The sequence below is a fragment of the Ursus arctos genome, unplaced genomic scaffold (assembly GCF_023065955.2).
Source record: "Ursus arctos isolate Adak ecotype North America unplaced genomic scaffold, UrsArc2.0 scaffold_3, whole genome shotgun sequence".
In the NCBI taxonomy this organism is placed as follows: Eukaryota; Metazoa; Chordata; class Mammalia; order Carnivora; family Ursidae; genus Ursus; species Ursus arctos.
This window is the reverse complement of record NW_026622985.1, coordinates 31715577-31736242: the sequence shown is the minus strand read 5'-3', so window position 1 is coordinate 31736242 and position 20666 is coordinate 31715577. Positions and strand designations below refer to the sequence as shown.

General features: G+C 37.8%; 2 protein-coding genes across 3 annotated transcripts in view; one reads left to right on the top strand and one right to left on the bottom strand.

Moving 5' to 3' along the window:
- Window positions 1-2197, bottom strand: part of GTPBP10 (GTP binding protein 10) — a 28933-nt gene extending 26736 nt beyond the window's left edge. Inside the window, exon 1 of one of the 2 annotated variants that reach the window (XM_026505230.4) lies at window positions 2036-2197. In XM_026505230.4, coding sequence (XP_026361015.1) covers window positions 2036-2068 — 33 coding nt within the window. In that variant the 5' untranslated portion in view covers window positions 2069-2197. The other variant, XM_044386319.3, reaches the window with a different exon arrangement.
- The window catches only part of LOC113259704 (uncharacterized), a 36984-nt gene continuing 18497 nt past the window's right edge, over window positions 2180-20666 (top strand). Inside the window, exons 1-2 of the mRNA XM_057304139.1 lie at window positions 2180-2254; window positions 6690-6782. Coding sequence (XP_057160122.1) covers window positions 6698-6782 — 85 coding nt within the window. The 5' untranslated portion in view covers window positions 2180-2254; window positions 6690-6697. The remainder of the gene's footprint in view (window positions 2255-6689; window positions 6783-20666) is intronic.

Below are 20666 nucleotides of genomic sequence, written 5' to 3'. Positions count from 1 at the left end.
AACTATATTTCTCCCTACTCAAAAACCATTTTTTGTTTTTGCTGTTTATGAAATATAGTCTAAAATTCTCAGTAGTAAAAGTTCTTAACTTACTCTTCCAGTTTTATTTTCATTTATTCAACCTCTATCTCTCCTTCCTCTCTTTGCTCTGTACTACATAATCTACGATCACATTTCCATGCCACTCTGCTCATGCTTTTCCTCCAATGTCATTTGTTCTTTTCTATCAGAAACCCACCCAAATGTCACATTTTTTAATGTCTTTCTTTATTCCTGTAGTCAACACTTACCACTGACTTTGCTGGATTCTCTCAGCAACTAGATCATATCTTTATTATTACACCTTTTGATACCTTATACTGCATTTAGTATTTACTTTTTTCCTCACTAAACTTCTGCAGGCAAAGATCCTATGTACTAACCTCTCAAACTATCAAAACTCCTTACAGAGTAGTATCTTAAATCCATGGTCTTTAGTCACTTAGCATAGGTTAAGTATCAAAAACATCTGGGAACTTTTTCCAAAATATGTATATTTTTCCAAAATATGACCATTCTGCTATACTCTGGAGGAGGAGATAAGGATAGGTCTAACCAGCATATTTAGCAAAAGCTCCCTTGGTGATTCTGATGTAGTCTAGATCTCAGATTGCAATGGATGGGAGCACAACAAAGATTCAAAGTTTAGGTATGAGTATGCAAATATACTCATGAAATAGAATGTTGTAAGGGAACAGGGTAGAAGGAATATATAAAAGATGAACTTGAGGCTAGCCAGAGTATTTTTCTTCGAGGTGAAGAACTTATACTTTGATTCTGCCGGGCTAGGCAAGAAATGAGTCACATATAAGTGAAGAGATTCCCCTTGCAAACAACATTTAGTGGAGGTGACTGTTCATGGCATAAGGCTACACAACCAGCTTTCATAACTGACCCACAAACACACAAAAAAGAAGCAATTTCTTTTTAGTTGAAGAATTACCTCATACACTCAAATACTAGCTTTCACAAGTCTCTTCTATTGACTGCCTACATTCTGGAAAATAGAGAACTGGATGAAGTATGATTTCATTTCGGGTGCCTAGCTGGCTCAGTCAGTACAGCATGCGACTCCTGATCTCAGGGTCCTGAGTTCAAGCCCCACATTGGGCATAGAGCTTACTGAAAAAACAAAAACTTCCAAACACACACACACACACACACACACACACACACAGAGTTACAAATCAGAAAAAAGTTACAATTCAGAAATATTACTAACCATGCCTCTTTCTCCAATAAAAAGAAAGTTCCTGTTTTTAAAGTTCAGTTCAATGTGTGACACATTTCTTACTACCCTAGATTCATCATATTCAGAGGTTTAGAAACCAAACTTAAAATGAGTATCGGACTCTCGTCATTTTTAATGATGCCAGCAAGCTTCAGAACATTACTAGTGAGGATCCTTAAGATTTCTTTAATTTTGAAGCAACTGTAAATTTTTACAGAAACGATGTCTAAAATGAGCACTGCATAAAATCTGACGTAAATTTCTTGCAAGAAGGCAAGCCAATTACATTATTTTCGTTGCCTGATGAAAAGCAGTTTTTAGAAAGCTCTGAAAGAGTGCACTTGAGGAAAACATATATAGTAACAGGCTATGGATATTATTACCTAAAATTAGAAAAACAGACTATTTGAGCCCAAAGAAAAACGTCAAGCCTACCCACTATGTATACCATATTGCATATCTAAAAGGAAGGCAGGTTTCTCCAGCTCCCCATCCCACGTGCACACAATTCCCCTGAAGAACCTCAAACCTTATCCCCCCAAACAATCGTCCTAAACCGTACCAGGTAGATACACTCTTCTCACCCCTCACGGGCCAAGCCTGACCTCTGGAAGGGCTAAGAGGAGACGACTACAGTAGAACCAAACAGGAAAGAGGCCCTAAAAAAGAAAAAGGGGAGGAAAGCAGGGAGGAAGGGGAACCAGAGCTCTCAGGGCTACAGGCACCAAGCTCTGGGTAACAGGATGAGAAACACCAGTCACGGACCTTTCTGAACCACACGCAACTGCAGTGCACCATCACTGCGACGTGCCAGGATTCACTCCCGCAGAAAGTATACGCATCGAGGTAACGCGCGGAATTTTTGCGTCACCACCGACTGCCGACACTATTTTAGCTCCGGCAGGGATAGCGCATGCGCTCTCTGGCGAACTCCCGCGGACAGGCGCAGGCGCAGGCGCAGGCGCTGAGCGGCGTTCCTTACTGGTAGGTGAGAAACACTAACCTCTCTGTGGGCATATAGCAGCAAAAAACACGGAGAAAAGGTTGAGGCGCACTGAGGCACGGGACAATCAGGTGCAGAGTGGATACCTGAGGAATTAACATTTTGTATGGGAAGGCACTGGACGCTGACCTGCCTTGCAGGAATTTTTCCCTTAATTGGGGAAACCAAAGGTACCACAGTCTTCACTGGGGGAAGCGCAGTGGGAAAAAACAAACAAAAAAACCACCAACAGGCAATAAAACCAAACGCGTAAAAGTCACAAATTAAGTTGCGAAAAAAGAGCCCGAAAAGGTGTTCGTTCGTTCATTGACCGCTTGAGTGATCTCTAGGAAATGTTTGGAGACAATGCATTTAAAACTTGGGACACAAATGTCAGGACCTGGGGGCTGTAACAGTTTTATTGTGTCTAGTGGGGAAGGAAATTTGTCTTCAACAGTTTGTGAGACATTAGCTTCTTGGAGGTGCGTACACAAGGGTCTTTCTCTACCTCACATTTAAAGCGCGGCTTTGTGAGAATTAAAAAGCATACTTTTCCTCAGCCAGAGCAGGACCAGCAGAGAGTGGCCGCACCGCAGCCCGCTCCACCCACCTCTTCTAAGGCCTCCTGCGATTAAAAAAATAAAAAGTCCACAGCCAAGTTATGCGGCCCCGCACCACACTGCCACCAGTCTTACAGTAATCTTTCTTAACCACTCAGACTTCATTTCTAGAATCCTTTTCATATTTCTGCCCCTCTTTTATGAAAAGTAATTATTTGGAAATACAAAATGTGAACAATATCCCTCTGTCTTGATTCCTTTGTTGCTACTGAACCTCACTCTTCCCCCACCAGTCAATATAAGTTGTGATTGTCGTTTAACCTATGATTAATTAATCAGGACATTAGGCTGTTAGTATGTAGATGCTTAGTTTAATCTTGCTAATATTTGCTGCTATTTAGATTACTATCTTTACTAGGTCTTTCTCTTCTGTCAAAATAGTGTTAAGCCCAATCTGTTTATTTATTTATTTAGTTTTTGTTTTTTCTTATTAGTGGACATAGGCCAAAATTGTTTTCTTTCCCATAACACATACACAGGAAAATGATACTAAAACATCCTAAAATACAGAGGAACATTATGTACTATAAACAAAGGAGAAAGTATGTTTTCCTTGAACAAAACATGGTCAGAGCCTGAGATATTTATTAAAGCTCTGGTTATCAGATAGTAAAAGAAACATGAAACTGGAAACTGTTGCCTTTAAAATATGCAGCTAAAATGAACATAAGGTGAAATGACCCAAGGTATCTAGACCTGATGCAGAGGTCATTATTGGATAAAAATATCACTATCTCTGCCACTGAGAAAATACCACTCTCTTCTACGTGGTTGCTCAGAAGATAAAGGTATAGGCAAACCATTAAACTCAGTGCACTAGAGAATTTTGCATAACAGGCATGGTAGTCCCAAATGAGCCGTTGGCATAACTCACAATTTGATTTAAAAAAATGTTTAATATAAACTAGAGTTACTTTAATACAAAACTTTTAATAAGCACTTTATTTTGGAATAAATTTAAGTTTACAGAGAAGTTACAAAGATAGCCCAAAGAATTATTATGTACCCTTTAGTCAGCTTGTCCTAATGTTAACATACAGCTATTTGTCAAAACTAGGGAATTTATGTTGGTACAAAACTGTAAACTAGGGACTTTATTTGATCTCATTACTTTTTGAACTACAACCTTTTTCTATTCCAGAATATAATCTTGGATACCACATTACATTTAATCTGATAAATATTTTAGTGTAGTTATTAAGTATAAAATGCACAAATATATAATTGACAAATCTAACATTTTGATTTTGTACTGTGTAATTTTGTCAGCAGACTAAAATGAAAATTGTCTAAATTGATTATCTGCTTTGTGGATGATCTGAATTGATCTTCTGTCTTCTCACCTTTTATTAATTAGATTCCTGCGTTTTGTCTATCATGCTTTTGGTTCTGCTGTCCAAGAGAAGTCAATGTAACTAAGTTAAAGTGTCTGTATTGAAACTGTCATCAATTTTATACCACTCCCTTGGGTATTCACTAACTTCCTTGGAATGCCCACCTCTTTTCCTCTACACCAAAAACTAATTTCCCAGGACCCATAAATGAACTACTAATATGGCCTTTTCTCCTGCAGCAGGCGTCTTTAGTTCCCTCTTTCTTTTCTCTCATATCAAAACTTAGCCAGCCTATAGCTTATTTCCTGAGGACACTTCCAAGGACTGTCCATCCATTCCGACAAATTAATTGTGTCAAGATGTTTCTAGGTGGAATTGGCATAAAGTTACTCCTGGTAAAAATAATTGCCTACTAAATGGCTTCCGGTTACTTCATTGAAGAGAAATAACTCTACTGCTGGAATTTTTAGGTACCATGGCAAGTCAGTGGAAGGGATTTTTGGTGGATGGGCAGGTCTTTCAGATCTGCTTAAGGCAGATGCTTCCTGTGATATCAACCATAGGCCTAAACCAGGATGGACTTGGAACTAGGTAGGAAAGGAAGTTAAACATGGAAATAAATAAGCCTGTTTCTTTTTATGAGATAATATCTGTACTCAAATTTGCAGGAAATTTCATCTACAACACATAAGTGAAAGTATAGTGCTATATAATACCACAGTACTATAAAAAACATGTTTATTATTTTATATTATCCTTCTCATTTCTCTCTATTAATATAGTTACTCAGGAGGTAGTTTACCTCAAAATTTGCTATGACATTAAGTTTCTGATACTTTTCAGCATCTAAAGGTCTTTTTTTTGTATCTACTGTTTTTGTTATGAATTTTATAGGTTAGCAAGAAGTAATCATTAGGTTGGATTTACTAGTATTTACTAACAAAATGTTTTCTCTCTCTGCATTTCCTCTTCTAGAACCACCCCAGTGACAAAATGTTGAAATAATAGTTTTTTAGTATTCTTAAGCATCATTTTCTGCATCTGCACCCCACACATCTCTATTTGTGAAATGAACAAAAGGCCCTAACTTCTGCTAAAAGAATTTCTACTAAAAGAGATCCTTCAGTGGGGGATTATGTGGAAAGAGGAAGGTTTCTTGGTGTCCTCAGTGTAACAGAAGGTGGCAGCTTACAATTCTTTTCTAAGATTCATTCTAACCTTAATTATTTTGTTGATTCTATAATGCATTATCAGGCTTCACTAGTATTCATATACAGAGAAAATAATGTAACCCAAAGTTCTTCTTCACTGTAACCTTTATCCATATGATCTCCAGAGGTGTTTTTTTTTCCTCTTAAACTTATGCATTTGATCAAGTCACTGTATTCAAGATCCCCTTATGGTCTCAGAATGACTGCTATAGTTCCAGCCATCATATCCATGTTCCAGGTGGGAACATTTACAAAGTTGCTTTATTGAAAGTTTCATTCTTATGTCTCAATCTTGAAGTGATTTTTTTTTTTAAATAAGCTGGCTATATTGTCATCTCCAACTGTTGAGATATCTACATCTTATACTTTTTAATATTTCCTAACAGGGTCCATCTGGCTCAGGCCTTGGACTCAATATATACTCCCTGAATATTTGTTAATTTTTTATTCTTAAGAAAGACACTGGCTAGATTGCTAATTCCTATGACATATGAATCACCTAAAGTGGGGCACAGAGTTATTCTCACTAGTTAGCCTTATAATCTCCAAAAATAGTGTAAATTCTTTTAGTTTCATGCCATTAAAAATATTGTTACTCTGAAAATGATTATTAATTGGGATCTTACACTCTGTGATTAAATCAAGTTCTCCTAGATAGTAGAGGTAAATAGATTGAACAAATTAGGGCCATATACCCGCTAAACTTTATCTCTCTAGATTAAAATGTAGCATTGTCAAAGTGAGAGCCTCAGGCCATATAATTATTGCCCTGAAACAAAACCTGTGTGAAGAAAAAGAGTAGATTTATTGCCTTTCTTCCTAAGGATTTATGGTTTGTTCATTCCTTCATTCATATAGCAATTACTGAGTTCCTAATTTATCCCACATACTCAGATATGGGCTGAGACACTGCTATAGTTACTGGAATAACTAATTAAGAATAATTAAGCAGAGTAGTTGTGTTAATGAAAGCAGGAAATAAATTCTATTATTTCTGATACCTGAACTCATAGTGAGTGGAGAAACTTATTCCTGTTGAACATGGTTTTGCTTTGCTCTTCATGCACCCTGTTTTTAATTTGAAGAATGTCATCAAAAGGTTATTTTCTTAGAAATATTTATAGAAATCCTAAGAATTGGTTGAATCATGTTTTTAAGACCCCCCATTGTCAACCTCTTGTACTAGAGGGACAAAAGTATTTTAAGGGGCTTCTACTATACTATGAGTCATTGACTGCTCTCTTTTTAATACTTTCTTGTGATCATCTACAGGTATAAGAATGGCAGTGGAATTATCAGAAGGACCTTTGATAATGCTGCTTCCTGCCTGTCCAAAACAAGAGTGCTCATACAGCAGGAAATTCAGTAATGTATTCAGGATTCTCATTTACCTAACCCATTTTCTTTGTCGCTTGTTACGGATACTTCATAAAGCAATATCCACTCACAGTAAAATAGAATTCTTAGATAATTTGAATAATAATTCCAGATAAGGAAATGAATGGTTGTATTAACATATTCATGTATTATTTAAAGTCTTTATTACTACCTCATCATAAATTAATCATCTAGAATATTCTCTCCTAGAAGGAGGTATTGTAAGAACTTATAAGTCAGTGTCCTGTTGTTGCTGAAACCCAAGTTTGGCCGCCTGTCACTTGAAAGGCTACTACTCAAGAGATGAGTTTTGATTGGAAAGGAATATGAATTTTATTCAGGAGGCCAGCCACATGGTGAGAAGGTGGACTCTTGTCCAAAGGCCAACTCTGAGATTTCTGCCTGGCCCAGAGATTTTTAAATGGTTTTAATTAATTAAAGGAGTACAGCGGTATGTGACACTTCTTGATTACATTCAGACTCAATGATGCCAGCTACAGAGTTATCTTGGTAATCAGAAATTGTGCAAGAAGTCCTGGTTCCTTGGTACTAGGGAGTGGTTGTGCAAGAGTCCTCTGTTCTTTCTGCAAAGGAGGATAAGCTCTATAGATGTGCAGAGGTCAGTAAAGTCATTTGTGTGGCCTTAAAAAGAAAAACATTTTGCTAAAAGATTGCTGGGCTAATCACAAAGCCAAGACGGGTTCAAACAGACTTGCTGGCTTCTGTGGCCTGGGAAAGTTTTGGTCCCTTATTGCCCAAGGCCAGTGGTCTGCACATCTCAAAGAAGGCAAATTATTTCCGCTACAGATCAAGGGCTTTAAGTAGGTAGGCAAGGAGTGTGTTAACTGAAGCAAGCTAACCCTTAAGACCGGCTGGAGTGCTGTCACACTATGCATGTGTGTTAGACTATCACTCCACACATGATAAGCCACAGCTTTAGAATGGAAAAGCATTCGTGTACATTGCACCCATTAGGTAGCCTGCATAGGACACATGGCAGAGGTTATACTCTAAGAAGGTGAAGAACACATAACTGACTAGAGGACATGGTTGTGTGAACAGAAGTGTAGTTTATTAAGAACTTATTTTGTTCAAGAGTTGTAGAGAACATAAAGAATGTAAAGTGTTTTGAATCTTTCCTTGGGGCCGTATATACTTAAAAGAGTTAATTTTTAAAAATTGGATTTGTAATAATTTTGGTTGGACTTTGAATTCATTTATTCATTCAGTCTAACTCTTCCAACAGCACTAAATTTCTCATTTAGTTACTGTAGAGCTCCCAGAAATTTTGGTATTCATTTCTGGTATCTGTTTCCCTATCTCCCTTTGACTCTTCAACCTACTAGAGCTTTCTTTTTTTTTTTTTAAAGATTTTATTTATTTATTCGACAGAGATAGAGACAGCCAGCGAGAGAGGGAACACAAGCAGGGGGAGTGGGAGAGGAAGAAGCAGGCTCATAGCGGAGGAGCCTGATGTGGGGCTCGATCCCATAACTCCAGGATCACGCCCTGAGCCGAAGGCAGACGCTTAACCGCTCTGCCACCCAGGCGCCCCCAACCTACTAGAGCTTTATTTCTGTTGTTAGTATTTCATTAAAATTACACTCATTAGGTCCTTTTCCAAGTACATGTTTTATTTGATCTGGAAATGACTATTAGTGAGCAATTACAGTTATGGGATATTCTCCCATTTTTGTTGACCAAACTGAATGCTAACAGAGAGGAGAGAAAAAAAATGAAGCTACCAAAAGGTAATATGGAACTTCTGATTTTATGTAATGCTTTTATATAATTATTAATAAGAAAAAGTAGGCTCAAACCCCAGTATGTAACAAAACTAAGTGGAAAAAAAACCCCACAAAGTTTGACAATTATAAATTGTCTCCCCTGACCTACCAGAATGCTAAGAAAGTTTCTATGAGTCAAAATGAGGTGGCAGTAATTGAACAATGGAAAGGATAAGTCTCTATCTAGGGCAAGTAAAGAATAAGTTGTTTACTCAGGAGCCTTATAGGATGGAATTGGTATAAGGCTTGTGTGTAAGTGATTTTTTTAAATTACTTTTACAGTGAACAAGCCTTAAGCGTAAGACCTAATAAAACACATTATTTTGCTTTCCATTATCTCTTTAAATCTTCCCAATGATGGGTGTTTCCCCCCACTATTGAATTAGAGTTCCAAGGTTTTCTTTTCTTTTCTTTTTAAAGATGTATTTATTTGAGAGAGAGAGAGAGAGAGTACGCACGAGCCAGGGGAGGGACATAGGGAGAGAGAGAGGGGAAGCGGACTCCCACTAAGCAGGGAACCCTATGCAGGGCTTGATATCAAAACCCTGAGATCATGACCTGAGCTAAAACTAAGAGTCGAAGGCTTAACCAACTGAGCCACCCAGACGCCCCCTGCCCCAAGGTTTTCTATTCACTTTTAGATAATAATCATTCCTTAACATTTTAAGGCCCCAAAAAGTCTGGATTCGGAAACTAGAGTGTTGGTTCTTGTATAATAACTGCATTTAACTGAAAGTTACATCTTTTCCCCCTTCTTTCAGGTTGTGCTGATTTTAGGTGCCATTTTGCTAACCTTGGCTTCAGGCCATTCTAGATTTGGAGCATGAGAAGCAGGAAGAAAAAGATGATAAGAATATTTTTACTTGAACTTGACTTTGGTGGGCTAGATTTGAGTTCCTGGGATTGGCAGATATTTAGGGCTAACTCTTTCATGGATGCTTTTGTGGGTACTTGAAAGAGTCCCACCATTGGGGTCTCTCACCTCTGGTTCCCTAAAAGATAAATCTGTGTTTGAATGCTGCCTTGATCTTTCCACCCTTGCTACCTCGAGACATATGGGATTCACTTAGATCCTATCCTTGTAGATGGACCCCTTGATCCCTTTCAGTAGCTCTATTGAACTGAATCCAAGGTGAGCTCTTCTTCATATATGACCCACCTCCAGCTATAGGAAACCCTCATGTAGACTTTAGCTGGGCAAATTTGAGAGTGCAGGCCAATCTTCAAACAATAGAAACTCTTCTTCTTTAGCACGACAGCAATTGGTAAGCTGGTCTCTTGACTTCTTGATTTCTCTGGACAGGAATCAGACTAGTCATTAAGTCTCAGCACTGCAGGTATAAGACAGTGTGCTTTCTCAGTAGGTTTCTTGGAGGCCCCTGTATATCCAAATGAAAGTGAAGAGAGGGAACAGGCATCCCCTATTCCCTACCCTTTGGGGATGGAGGACCTGAGAGGTCCAAGAGTTTTGTTATCATTTCCCTTAAAATCTGAATTTGTTCACTGTACTGTGCACGTAAAACTAATATAACACTGGGGGCGCCTGGGTAGCGCAGTCATTAAGCGTCTGCCTTCGGCTCAGGGTGTGATCCTGCCGTTGTGGGATCGAGTCCCACATCGGGCTCCTCTGCTGGGAGCCTGAACTCTCCCACTCCCCCTGCTTGTGTTCCCTCTCTCCTTGGCTGTTTCTCTGTCACATAAATAAATAAAATCTTAAAAAAAAAAAAAACGAATATAACACTGAATGTTAATTATACTGGAATTAAAAATAATAACAAAAAATCTGAATTTGGGTCTGGCACCTTACTTTAGTATGAAGCTTCTACTTCATCTCGATGTGTCAGCTATAACTTGTCAATGTCCCAAGATATTCCTTTTTTGGGAAATATGAAATTTGGGGCTAGAATTGAATTTGACTAAAACATGAATACATTATTTTAGATTCTTCTCTGAATGAACTTCTGTCATTTCTCAATTCATTAATAATTTAGCTATGGAACTGAAGACTGTGTTAATATGAATTTTTTCTCTTTATAACTTTTCTATTATAATAACTGCTATTTATTTGGGAATGGTATTTCCCACCTCTTTTATCATTTTTACCCTTCTGAAATGTAAAAGAATTAATAATCCTTCAAATAAACCTCTATGAGCTGATCTTGGACTGTGAGAACTGTTCTCTCATATGCCATTAATTTCAAATTTGGACTTCTCTTTGCCTACTGTGTAAATTGTGTCTCCGACAGTTAGAAGTGATTGCATCTCTTCATTAAGGAAATCATCTTTCATATGAAAAGTCATCTTAGATAAAAATGTTAATATTGTCATTTGTTTTGCCATGTAAGACTTCTGACAGAAAATTCTCTCATAGATGAAAGGTACTTTATTTTTTTTATCAAAGAAAAATGATGTCTTATGACTGATAAATATATTTTTTAAAGATTTTATTTATTTATTTATTTATTTATTTATTTATTTATTTATTTATTTATGAGAGGGAGAGTGTGAGGGTGAGGAAGACTCCCCAGTGAGCAGAGAGCCCGATGTGGGCCTCAATCCAAGGACCCCAAGATCATGATCTGAGCCGAAGGCAGATGCTTAAACAACTGAGCCACCCAGTCACTCAAACACATTTTTAAAAATTTATTTATTTTTGAGAGAGAGGGAGAGAACACGCATGCACACACATGCTAGCACATGCATGCACACACGTGCTAGCACATGAGCAGGGGGAGGGCCAGAGGGAGAAGCCGACTTCCTGCTGAGCAGGGAGCCTGATGTGGGACTTGATCTAAGGACCCTGAGATTATAACGTGAGTTGAAGGCAGATGCTTAACCGACTGAGCCACCCAGGCTCCCCAAACACATTTTGTTAAAAGAAGATGAGATCTGTCATGTATGGAAATTATGGCTCGAAGGGGAAAGAAAACAAGTACATCAATTTCATATTACTTCCTCTAAGATATTAAAGTGTTGCAACAAGAAAGCAAAGATTACTATTTATGAAACATTACTGTGAAGCTAGATATAAAAGGCAATAGCTATAGCAGAATTAGAGAGGACATAAAATAGAATATTCTTGACCCATTTTATTTACATAGGCACATAGGATTTATGACTGAGTCAAAGCTACGATCCACCCAGGCCAACATTTTACTAACAACAGTAGCCCAAGTTTATAAAAACTGTTTTGCAAGCGCTAGTCATAATGTCTGAGAATCTCAGATGACATTGTAGGGTGGTTGGAACCAGAAAGTTGAGTTCATTGAATTATTTTGTCCCATCACATTTTGTAAGTCTTTAATACATCCAACCTCACTTCATGTCTTTTTAATTAAGGCCATGATTTTGGGTTGAGGTGAATCACTGTCTTCTTTCCCATGGTATTTTGGTGAACAGCCTGACTGGAAATTTCATACTGTGTCAATTCAGCTGTAACTATGGTTTCTAGAATTTCTTTCCTGTTAGTAGTTTCAGTTTCGAGTTGGCCGTTAGAGAAATTTGCATGAGATTTGGAAGGGAGAAACAGCAGCCATTATGCTCAGAGGGTCGATTCAGGGCCTCAGGCAGCATTGCTCATTACATGCTTGTGTACTTGCACATGCATGAGCCTCTGTGTGTGTGTGTGTGTGTGTGTGTGTGTGTGTGTGTGTGAGTGTGGTTACTGATGTTCTGGCTCACCTTGTTCACACGGGTTAGCACCCAGGCCCACAGCTTGTCTAGCTCCCACAAGATCTCCTCCTTTAGCTTTTCTGTTTCCTGAGCCTGTAGCATGTATAGCAAGACGATCAAAGGCAGCAACTTTTTCTGCAGGTCCAAGGCCTGCTTCCTTGAAATTTGACATAATGAGTGACCAGCATAGGTTCCAGTTTGTGCATGTGGAAGAAAAACATGTTCTTGCTTTCCCCTACTGTCTGTCCAGCTTCTCTTCTTGACCTCTAACCTGCTGATTTACGATGACTTCAGGCCCCTCACCAGACACAAAGGCAACAGCCTTCCACAGAGTTTTTCACACCTTCTGTGGTCCATTGTAAGTGATTTTTCTCTAATCCTCCACTATTCACATTCAGATCTTTCTTTCCACAGCCTCTCTCACAATTGTGTTATTTCTTTCTTCTTTTTTTTTTTTAAGATTTTATTTATCTATTTGACAGAGAGAGAGCGAGCACAAGCAGGGGGAGCAGCAGGCAGAGGGAGAGGGAGAAGCAGGCTTCCTGCTGATCAGGGAGCCCAATACAGGGCTTGATCCCAGGACCCTAAGATCATGACCTGAGCTGAAGGCTTAACCAACTGAGCAACCCAGGTGCCCCAATTATGTTAATTCTAATGCCTGTAATAAGTCCCTTATTCCATACTATTCATAGTGTTCTGTTTTCCTGATTTAACCCTAACTAATGTAATGCCTATGTACAGAAAGGATTACAAGAGATATTCTTAGTTATACCTCGGTGGAAGAGCTCAAAAAACTTGAGGTAAAAATGTCCCTTGGACATGGCAAAGAAGATGTCTGTTTAAGGGGAGACCAGGAAGGCCACAGCATAGCCTATACCAAGGAATGCCAAAGCATCTTGAATATAACAAGGAAATTAAAAAGGAATTCAGAAGTATTTTTAGATCTACCCTGTATATATTTATATTCTCAATGAAGTAAAATTAAAAAGACCAACTCTCAAAATGTGTCCTTTTCTTTACAAATATTTTAAATTCTCTAATAACAACTTTATCTTTCTTCTCTGCTTTCACAAAATTGTAAACACAAAAGGAAAGGAAAAAGAAAAAGAAAAGCCAGAAGGCAAGATATTTTTGATTTGATTAACTTTGATTTCCAACGTTAACTTTTCACATTTTCTTAAGAGTATAACAAAACTTTTGCATATTCCCACTTAAAGTCCGTGTGAACGTACCCACAAAATTTTCATTCCATTTAAGGGCATTCAAGGATCTTTCTGCAAAGCCCAACCATGTAAATATAGGGGGTTTTTGTACCCCCTTCCCACCACTTCTGTAACATCACCTTTATTCAGTCACCCCATCTTGATTATTAGCATCATCATTCACATAACTGATAAATCCAAAAAACCTCAGTCAATCTTGTTTCCACTCTTCCTGGCTTCTTATATCCAATCCATCAGTGAATCTGTTTGACCAAACCTCCTAAATATTTCCCAATTTCAGTAACCTCTCACCACCTTCACTCTTACCCTTATTTACCTTCTTGAACTATAGTAAAAGCCTCCTAATTGATAACCCTGCTTTTACCCTTGACCCCTTTGGTTCATGCTCCACAAAGCTCTATGGGAGCCTTTGAAAATGTAAATCAGATCATTTTCTTTTCTAGTTTAAAATTCACCAGTATCTGCCCATTGCAATGAGAGTAAAATTCAAAGTTTTGAGGTCCCACATAACTTGGCCCCTAACAATTTGTTTATGATACTCTCTTGAACACACTCAACATGTACCCAAATTAAGGCCATTTTGCTAGCTGTTCCCTCTGTTTGGCATGTTCTAACACAGCCAGCTCTTCTTATCTTCTTGGCCAACTCTTATCATTTTAATCCCAGCATAAAATGTCATCTTTTCAGAGATTATCTTCTGTAATCACCATGTCCAAGATAGCACCCACCTTTCAGCACTTTCTGTTTTATTATCTTTATAACACTTGCTGCTATTTGCAACAATCCCTTTTATTTATATATTTGTTTACTTGTTTGTTGTCTGTCTTCCTCCTCTAGGGCCTTGTCTACTTGTTTATCACTGCAACTCTAAAACCTAGCTCAGTACCTGACAAGAAGTGCTCATCAAATACTTGTGGAATGAAGAGTGTGGTGATTTTCCTTTATTAAAAATTATCAAATGTATTGATATTGTCACAGTTATATTCCTAGTTTTTGTAACATATACTTATAGAAACTTATAGAAACCTATACATATTTACTGTGAAGAGTTATATTGCCTGTCTAGATTGTAATGTGAATCTGGATTGTTTAGAATCACAGTGATTAGAAAAGAAAATAATCTAATTCCCTTTTCCAACTGCTCTCTCAGTGTCTCTTACACCAGCATTCATTCTTTCTGTAATTGTCCCCTTCAGGAAGCTGGTCCATCATTATGGTAAACATCTAAACCCCTGAACCCAAAACTGTCCTTTGGCTTTTCTACCCTTAAATTCACCATGGTGTTGCCTGGCCCATAGTAATTCCTAATTAGCCATGCTTTATTTTTTACTGGTTGTGTTCTTGATGATGTCCAATCCACTTTAGGTCTTTTAAATGGTAACTCTGCCAAACAACTAGATGTAGGGGGTTGAATGTGCTATGTTACTCAGGGATTCTAGCTAAAAATTAACATAAGATATGGGTTTTAAAACATATTTCCTCTAATTTAAAAAGGACTAAGCATCAAGTTGTTCTCTATCTCCACCCAGCAGAGTTTAGAGGAACTCAATAGTTGTAGTCTATAAAACAGTTCCAGAAAGCTTCTCTGTATCTATTATTTCAGAATTCACAAATGGATCTAGATCCCAATCATCCCTAACAAAATCTGCCTCATCTAATAGGGAAACTCCAAAATACAGTGCACTCTTCTTATTAGCATAATAGAGATAAAATTAATTGTATGGGGTAGTCCTAATTACTGATTTGTGAACATTCGTGGTCTCTCTCTTCTTGAACATCCACCTACATGTAAGAGAAAGAATTTTTTTTTTTTTTTTTTGGTCCCTTGGGGCTATCATTTGGTCTCCTAAATTCAAGTGTGGGTCTAAACAAATACACTAGGTAAAACAAATGAAACCAGAAAAGCTATGTGAAGCTACATAATAAAAAGCTGCAGAAGAAAGAAAGAGAGAAGGTGGGAAGAAAGGCATATGAGGAAGCTGTCAGAGAGGTTTTGGGGGGCAGGGAGCTCAGAGGGGAGAAGAATTAGTGTATCTGGGAATAGCTACTGTGTTAGAGAATATTAAGAGGAATGATGATGGGCTAAGAAGGTTGTTTATTGAGGTGTGTTGTTTATTAAGAAAGCACTCCCTCCCTTTGGCATTTCCTGTCAGAAGACCTGCAATACTGGCCACTGAATGTGTACCTTGTCTGGGTCGGCCGGAGTGCCAGATGACCCAATCTAACCCGAATAAAGGTTGTATTCATGTTATGTTAGTTTGCCTTTTGACTTTGTAGAGGAGTTTTTCTTTATGCCTGGCATCTTTTTCTGTTCTGGATCTTGTTCTTTAGTATTTTGCATTCTTCTTCCTTCTCTCTCTGGCTACTGGTGTACAGCCTTCTCTTGCTTCTGTACTGTGGACCTATGCAGAGTGTGCACAAAGGGAATTGTAACCCTCAGAGTACAGAAGCTTCACATCCTAGAGTACTGGTTGATGCTCTCTATTTTCAACTCTTAGAATTCTAAAGAGATTTAGCAGCAAAGTGTGACTCCTAAAGATTATTTTATTCTTATACAGTATTTGTACTTTCTTAGACACTTTGCCAGATAATCCCATCTACTTCTTATCATGTGTCTTGTTTTTAGTTAAAATAATTATGTTTCAACTACATTTCATAAATGAGCCCTTTACTGCCCAGAATTCTATACCCATCATGTTGGTAGATAATCCAAATTTCTGATTTTCCTTAAATATAGGCATACATTTACTTGTTTCATACTGAACCTAGCACTGAGTTGAATTTTCCAGTAGAAATGAAATTTCATAATTGTGATAAATGTGGAGATGTAGCACCAGGAGCCCTTCAAGGAACAACATGTTGCCTTACCTGCTGACAATGATGTCCACAAATGGCCTGTGGCTGTAGGCTCCTTCAAGGATTGTCTCAGCTGCAAAAGCCATTTTGCCCAAGTGGTATCCATCCAGGCATGTTCTTCCAGTGACTAACAGAGGAGAGGATAAAAAGGCTGACCAATTTTACTCAACATGGTTAACTCTGATGGGCCTGATTTCAGCTTCAGCACTTCCCCTGGAGTTCACTGAGAACGTCATTGGAAATGCATTACACCCCACCTTCTCCCTTTGCTCAATCCTGTTTCCTTTCCCATCAGCCTACAGGTGTTGATCCTAAAAGCACTCCCTAACAAACACCCTGCCCCCAAAATGCTATCACAGAACCTGCTTCCTGGAGAAGCCAACCTGTAACAGTAATTCTTTTTTTTTTTTTTTTAAGATTTATTTTTATTTTTAAGTAATCTCTACATCCAGTGTGGGGCTCGAACTTACATGCGACAGTTATTCTTAAAGCTCAAAGAACATTGTCCTTATTGGGAAGAAATGTAAAGCCTAAATTTTTCTTCAAAACCTAGAAATCATCGCTAACTTTTAAGTACATGTAGAAGTTTAAAAGGTTACTACTAATCCAGATCTTTGCTTTTAAAACATCTGCTTATGTTTACATTATTATGAATATTTTTACATACAACATTTTTTCCTTTAAAAATTAAGCACTTTAATCTTTTCATTGCTTAAAGATTTTATGGTATAAGGACATATGTTTATGAGGAAATTAATTGCAAATAGTTCAGATATTTGCTTTTATCTTGGTATTATTTTCAATGGAGCCCATATTAATTTAGAATTTCTAGTGATATGGATGGAGCATTAATTGCACAGTCCATGAGAACAGCATGGATAGAATTTTAAAATGCTTTGGGGACATTTTGTTGGTTCAGTCAGTAGAGCATGCAACTAACTCTTCTTGATCCTGAGGTTGTGAGTTCAAGCCCCATGTTGGGCAAGGAGCCTACTTAAAAAAAAAAAAAAAAGTAAGAATTTTAAAATGCTTTAATATGAATAAAATGTCTTTAGAATTTATTCCATTTTAAAGTCACTCTTTAGTGACTCTTTAAAGTCTAAAGTAGGGGCCATAGAGGAATGCTGGCTTGAGTTGTTCTTGTCAGACTGATCCTCCTAAATATAACAAAGATAAACTCTAAGTGAAAGATAAAGAACAAATAACCTGAAGACATTGGCATTGGAGAATGATGAAAGTAAGCAGATTCTAGAGGGCAGTTGACATTTGTAAGAAGAGAGGTACTCAGAATTATATTGTCACAGTTTCTGGCATAAGGGCGAGCCTCAATTTGCTCCCTGCAAGTTGGCAAAAAAATCATACAAAACATGTTTTTTGGCTTCAAGTTTTTCTGGCTTGAAGAGTAAAGAACAGAGTTTGGGATAAGTACTATTGCTAGAAAGTAAAAGGGAAATCAAAGGAAAGAGGGAGCCAGAGAAGGCAGTCTTTTAAATTCTTTTTATAAATCTTTTATTGACTCCTTAACAGTGCCTGAATGGGACAAACTTCAGGAAGTCAAGCCCTGTCTGAAAGAACTAACCTGATATTTGAGCCCAGTCAGTTCAGTTGCATGCAAACCAAACCAAACCAAACCAAACAAAAAACCCCTAACATTCTTTAGGTATTGAAAGTATGAAAATGTAACTCATTTTTGAGAGAAAAAACAATCAACAGAGATCAACTCAGAAATGCCCCGATGTTGGAATTAGCAGACAAAGACTGAAAGTGATTATTATCTATGTATTCAAGGACGTAAAAGAAAATATATGCATCATGAATTAAAAACATGAAATGTAGCAGAGAAATAGAACTATAAAAAAGAAACAAAGGGAAATTCCAGAACTAAAAATAAAATAAAAATTCACCAGATGAACTTAACAGCAGAATGCAGATGACAAAATAGAGTCATCAATCTTGAAGATAAGTCAAGAGAACCTGAATCTAATCTTAAGGACACAAAGAATGTTGAAATGAAAATAAAGAAGACCTCAAGGACCATATCAAAAAGTCTAAGATAGGGCGCCTGGGTGGCTCAGTCAGTAAAGCGTCTGCCTTCAGCTGAGGTCATGATTGAGTCCCATGAGCAGTTCCTTGCTCAGCGGGGAGCCTGCTTCTCCCTCTGCCTGCTGCTCCCCCTGCTTGTTCTCTTACTCTCTCTCTCTCTGATAAATAAATAAGTAAAATCAAAAAAAAAAAAAATCCAAGATATATGTAAATAGAGTCCCAGAATAAGATGAGAGAGAGGAAGAATGGGCAGAAACAGTATCTAAGGAAAACATGGCTGAATATTTTCCAAATTTGGTGAAAAATATAAATTTACACATTCAAGAAGCACAACCAACCCAAATAGGATAAATACAAAGAAAACTACACTGTTCTAAAGAATTGACTGGCCTTTGTCCCTAGTTCCTAGGAGATAAGCTCTAAATCTTTGGAATTTCTTGGAATGACAGGAATATCTTCGTTATTTATGATGGGAGCCTGGGACCATACCTGAGTTTAAACTAATGAGATAACTCAGAATGGGGGCTGGCCACACTAGAATGACTAACCATGTAATTTATGGAGTTGGGACTTTGAGTTAGGTGATGTGAGCCCAGCATCTGGAGAGGGCAGGGTAGATTGGAAATTGAATTCAATCATGTGGCCAATGATACAATCACTCATGCTTATGTAATGAAACTCCAGTAAAAACTCTGGGGACTAAGGTGAGATTCCCTGATTGGTAATTAGAAATAGTGTACCTGCAAGGTGAGGTATTCAGAGGACACAAAAACTTTGCTTTGGGGATCCTCTGAGAACTTACTCTTTGGGTCTCTTCACCTGGTTAGTCCTGATTTATATCCTTTATAATAAAACTACAATTATATAGTGCTTTCCTGAGTTCTATGAGTCATTCTAGTGAATTATAGAATTTTAGGGGGTAGTGGGAACCTTGAATTTATAGCTAGTTATTCAGAAGCATTGGTGGCTAGGAAACTTGTAATTGTAGCTAATTTCTGAAGTGAGGGGAAGATTGTGCCCTTAACTTGTGAAATTTGACCTAAGTCTGGCTAGTTACCATCAGAGTTGCATTACACACACCTAGGTACATTATCATCAATTTCAGAAAAGCAAAAATATTTTGAAAGCTGTCAGAAAAAAATGATGCATTGCATACAAGGGAACTATGATTTGAATGATTATCAACTTCTCATCATAAAAACAACAGAGACCAGAAGACAGTGGAACATCATCTTTAAAGTACTGGAGGGGAGAGGGGAACAAAATCATATCAACTCAGAATTTCTACATCCAGTGAAAGTGATCTTACAAGAATAAAGGTGAAATAAAATACATCTTCAGTTAGAGAAAACTAAAAGGATATGTTGACAGTGGGCATGCTCTACAAGAAATATTAAGGAAGGGGGGCGCCTGGGTGGCACAGCGGTTGAGCGTCTGTCTTCGGCTCAGGCTGTGATCCCGGCATTATGGGATCGAGCCCCACATCAGGCTCCTCCGCTATAAGCTGCTTCTTCCTCTCCCACTCCCTCTGCTTGTGTTCCCTCTCTCACTGGCTATCTCTATCTCTGTCGAATAAATAAATAAAATCTTAAAAAAAAAAAAAGAAATATTAAGGAAGGAATAGTCCAAGATGGTGGAGGAGTAGGAGACCTTAGTTTTGTCTGGTCCCAGAAATTCAGCTAGATGGTTATCAAATCGGAACACACAGATAGTTATCAAATTCTGAACACCTGAAAACTCACGTGGAGGCCTAAGAAAAGAATTGCCACAATCCTACAAATAGAAAAGCAACCACTTTCTTCAAGAACCACAATACGGAAAAACTCACCTCAAAAAAGAGAACAAGAGGTAGTACTGACTGTCAGGTACCTAATCAGTATGGACATAAGTAAGATGTCAGAACTAGATTTCAGAGTAATGATTATAAATACTAGCTGGGCTTGAAAAATGCATGGAAGACACTAGTGAATCCCTTTCTGGAGAAATAAAAGAACTAAAACCTAATAAAGTTGAAATTAAAAAGGCTATTAATGAGATGTAATAAAAAGGGGAGGCTCTAACTGCTAGGATAAATGAGGCAAAAGAGAAAATTAATGATATAGAAGACAAAATGACTACTAGATCACGAGAGGAGAATTGGAGAGATAAGTGATACCATAAAGCGAAAGAATATTAGAATAATTGGGATCCCAGGCAAGAGGAAAGAACAAGAGGGGCAGAAGGTGTATTGGAGCAAATTATAGCTGAGATATTCCCTAATCTGGGAAAGGAAATAGACATTCAAGTCCAGG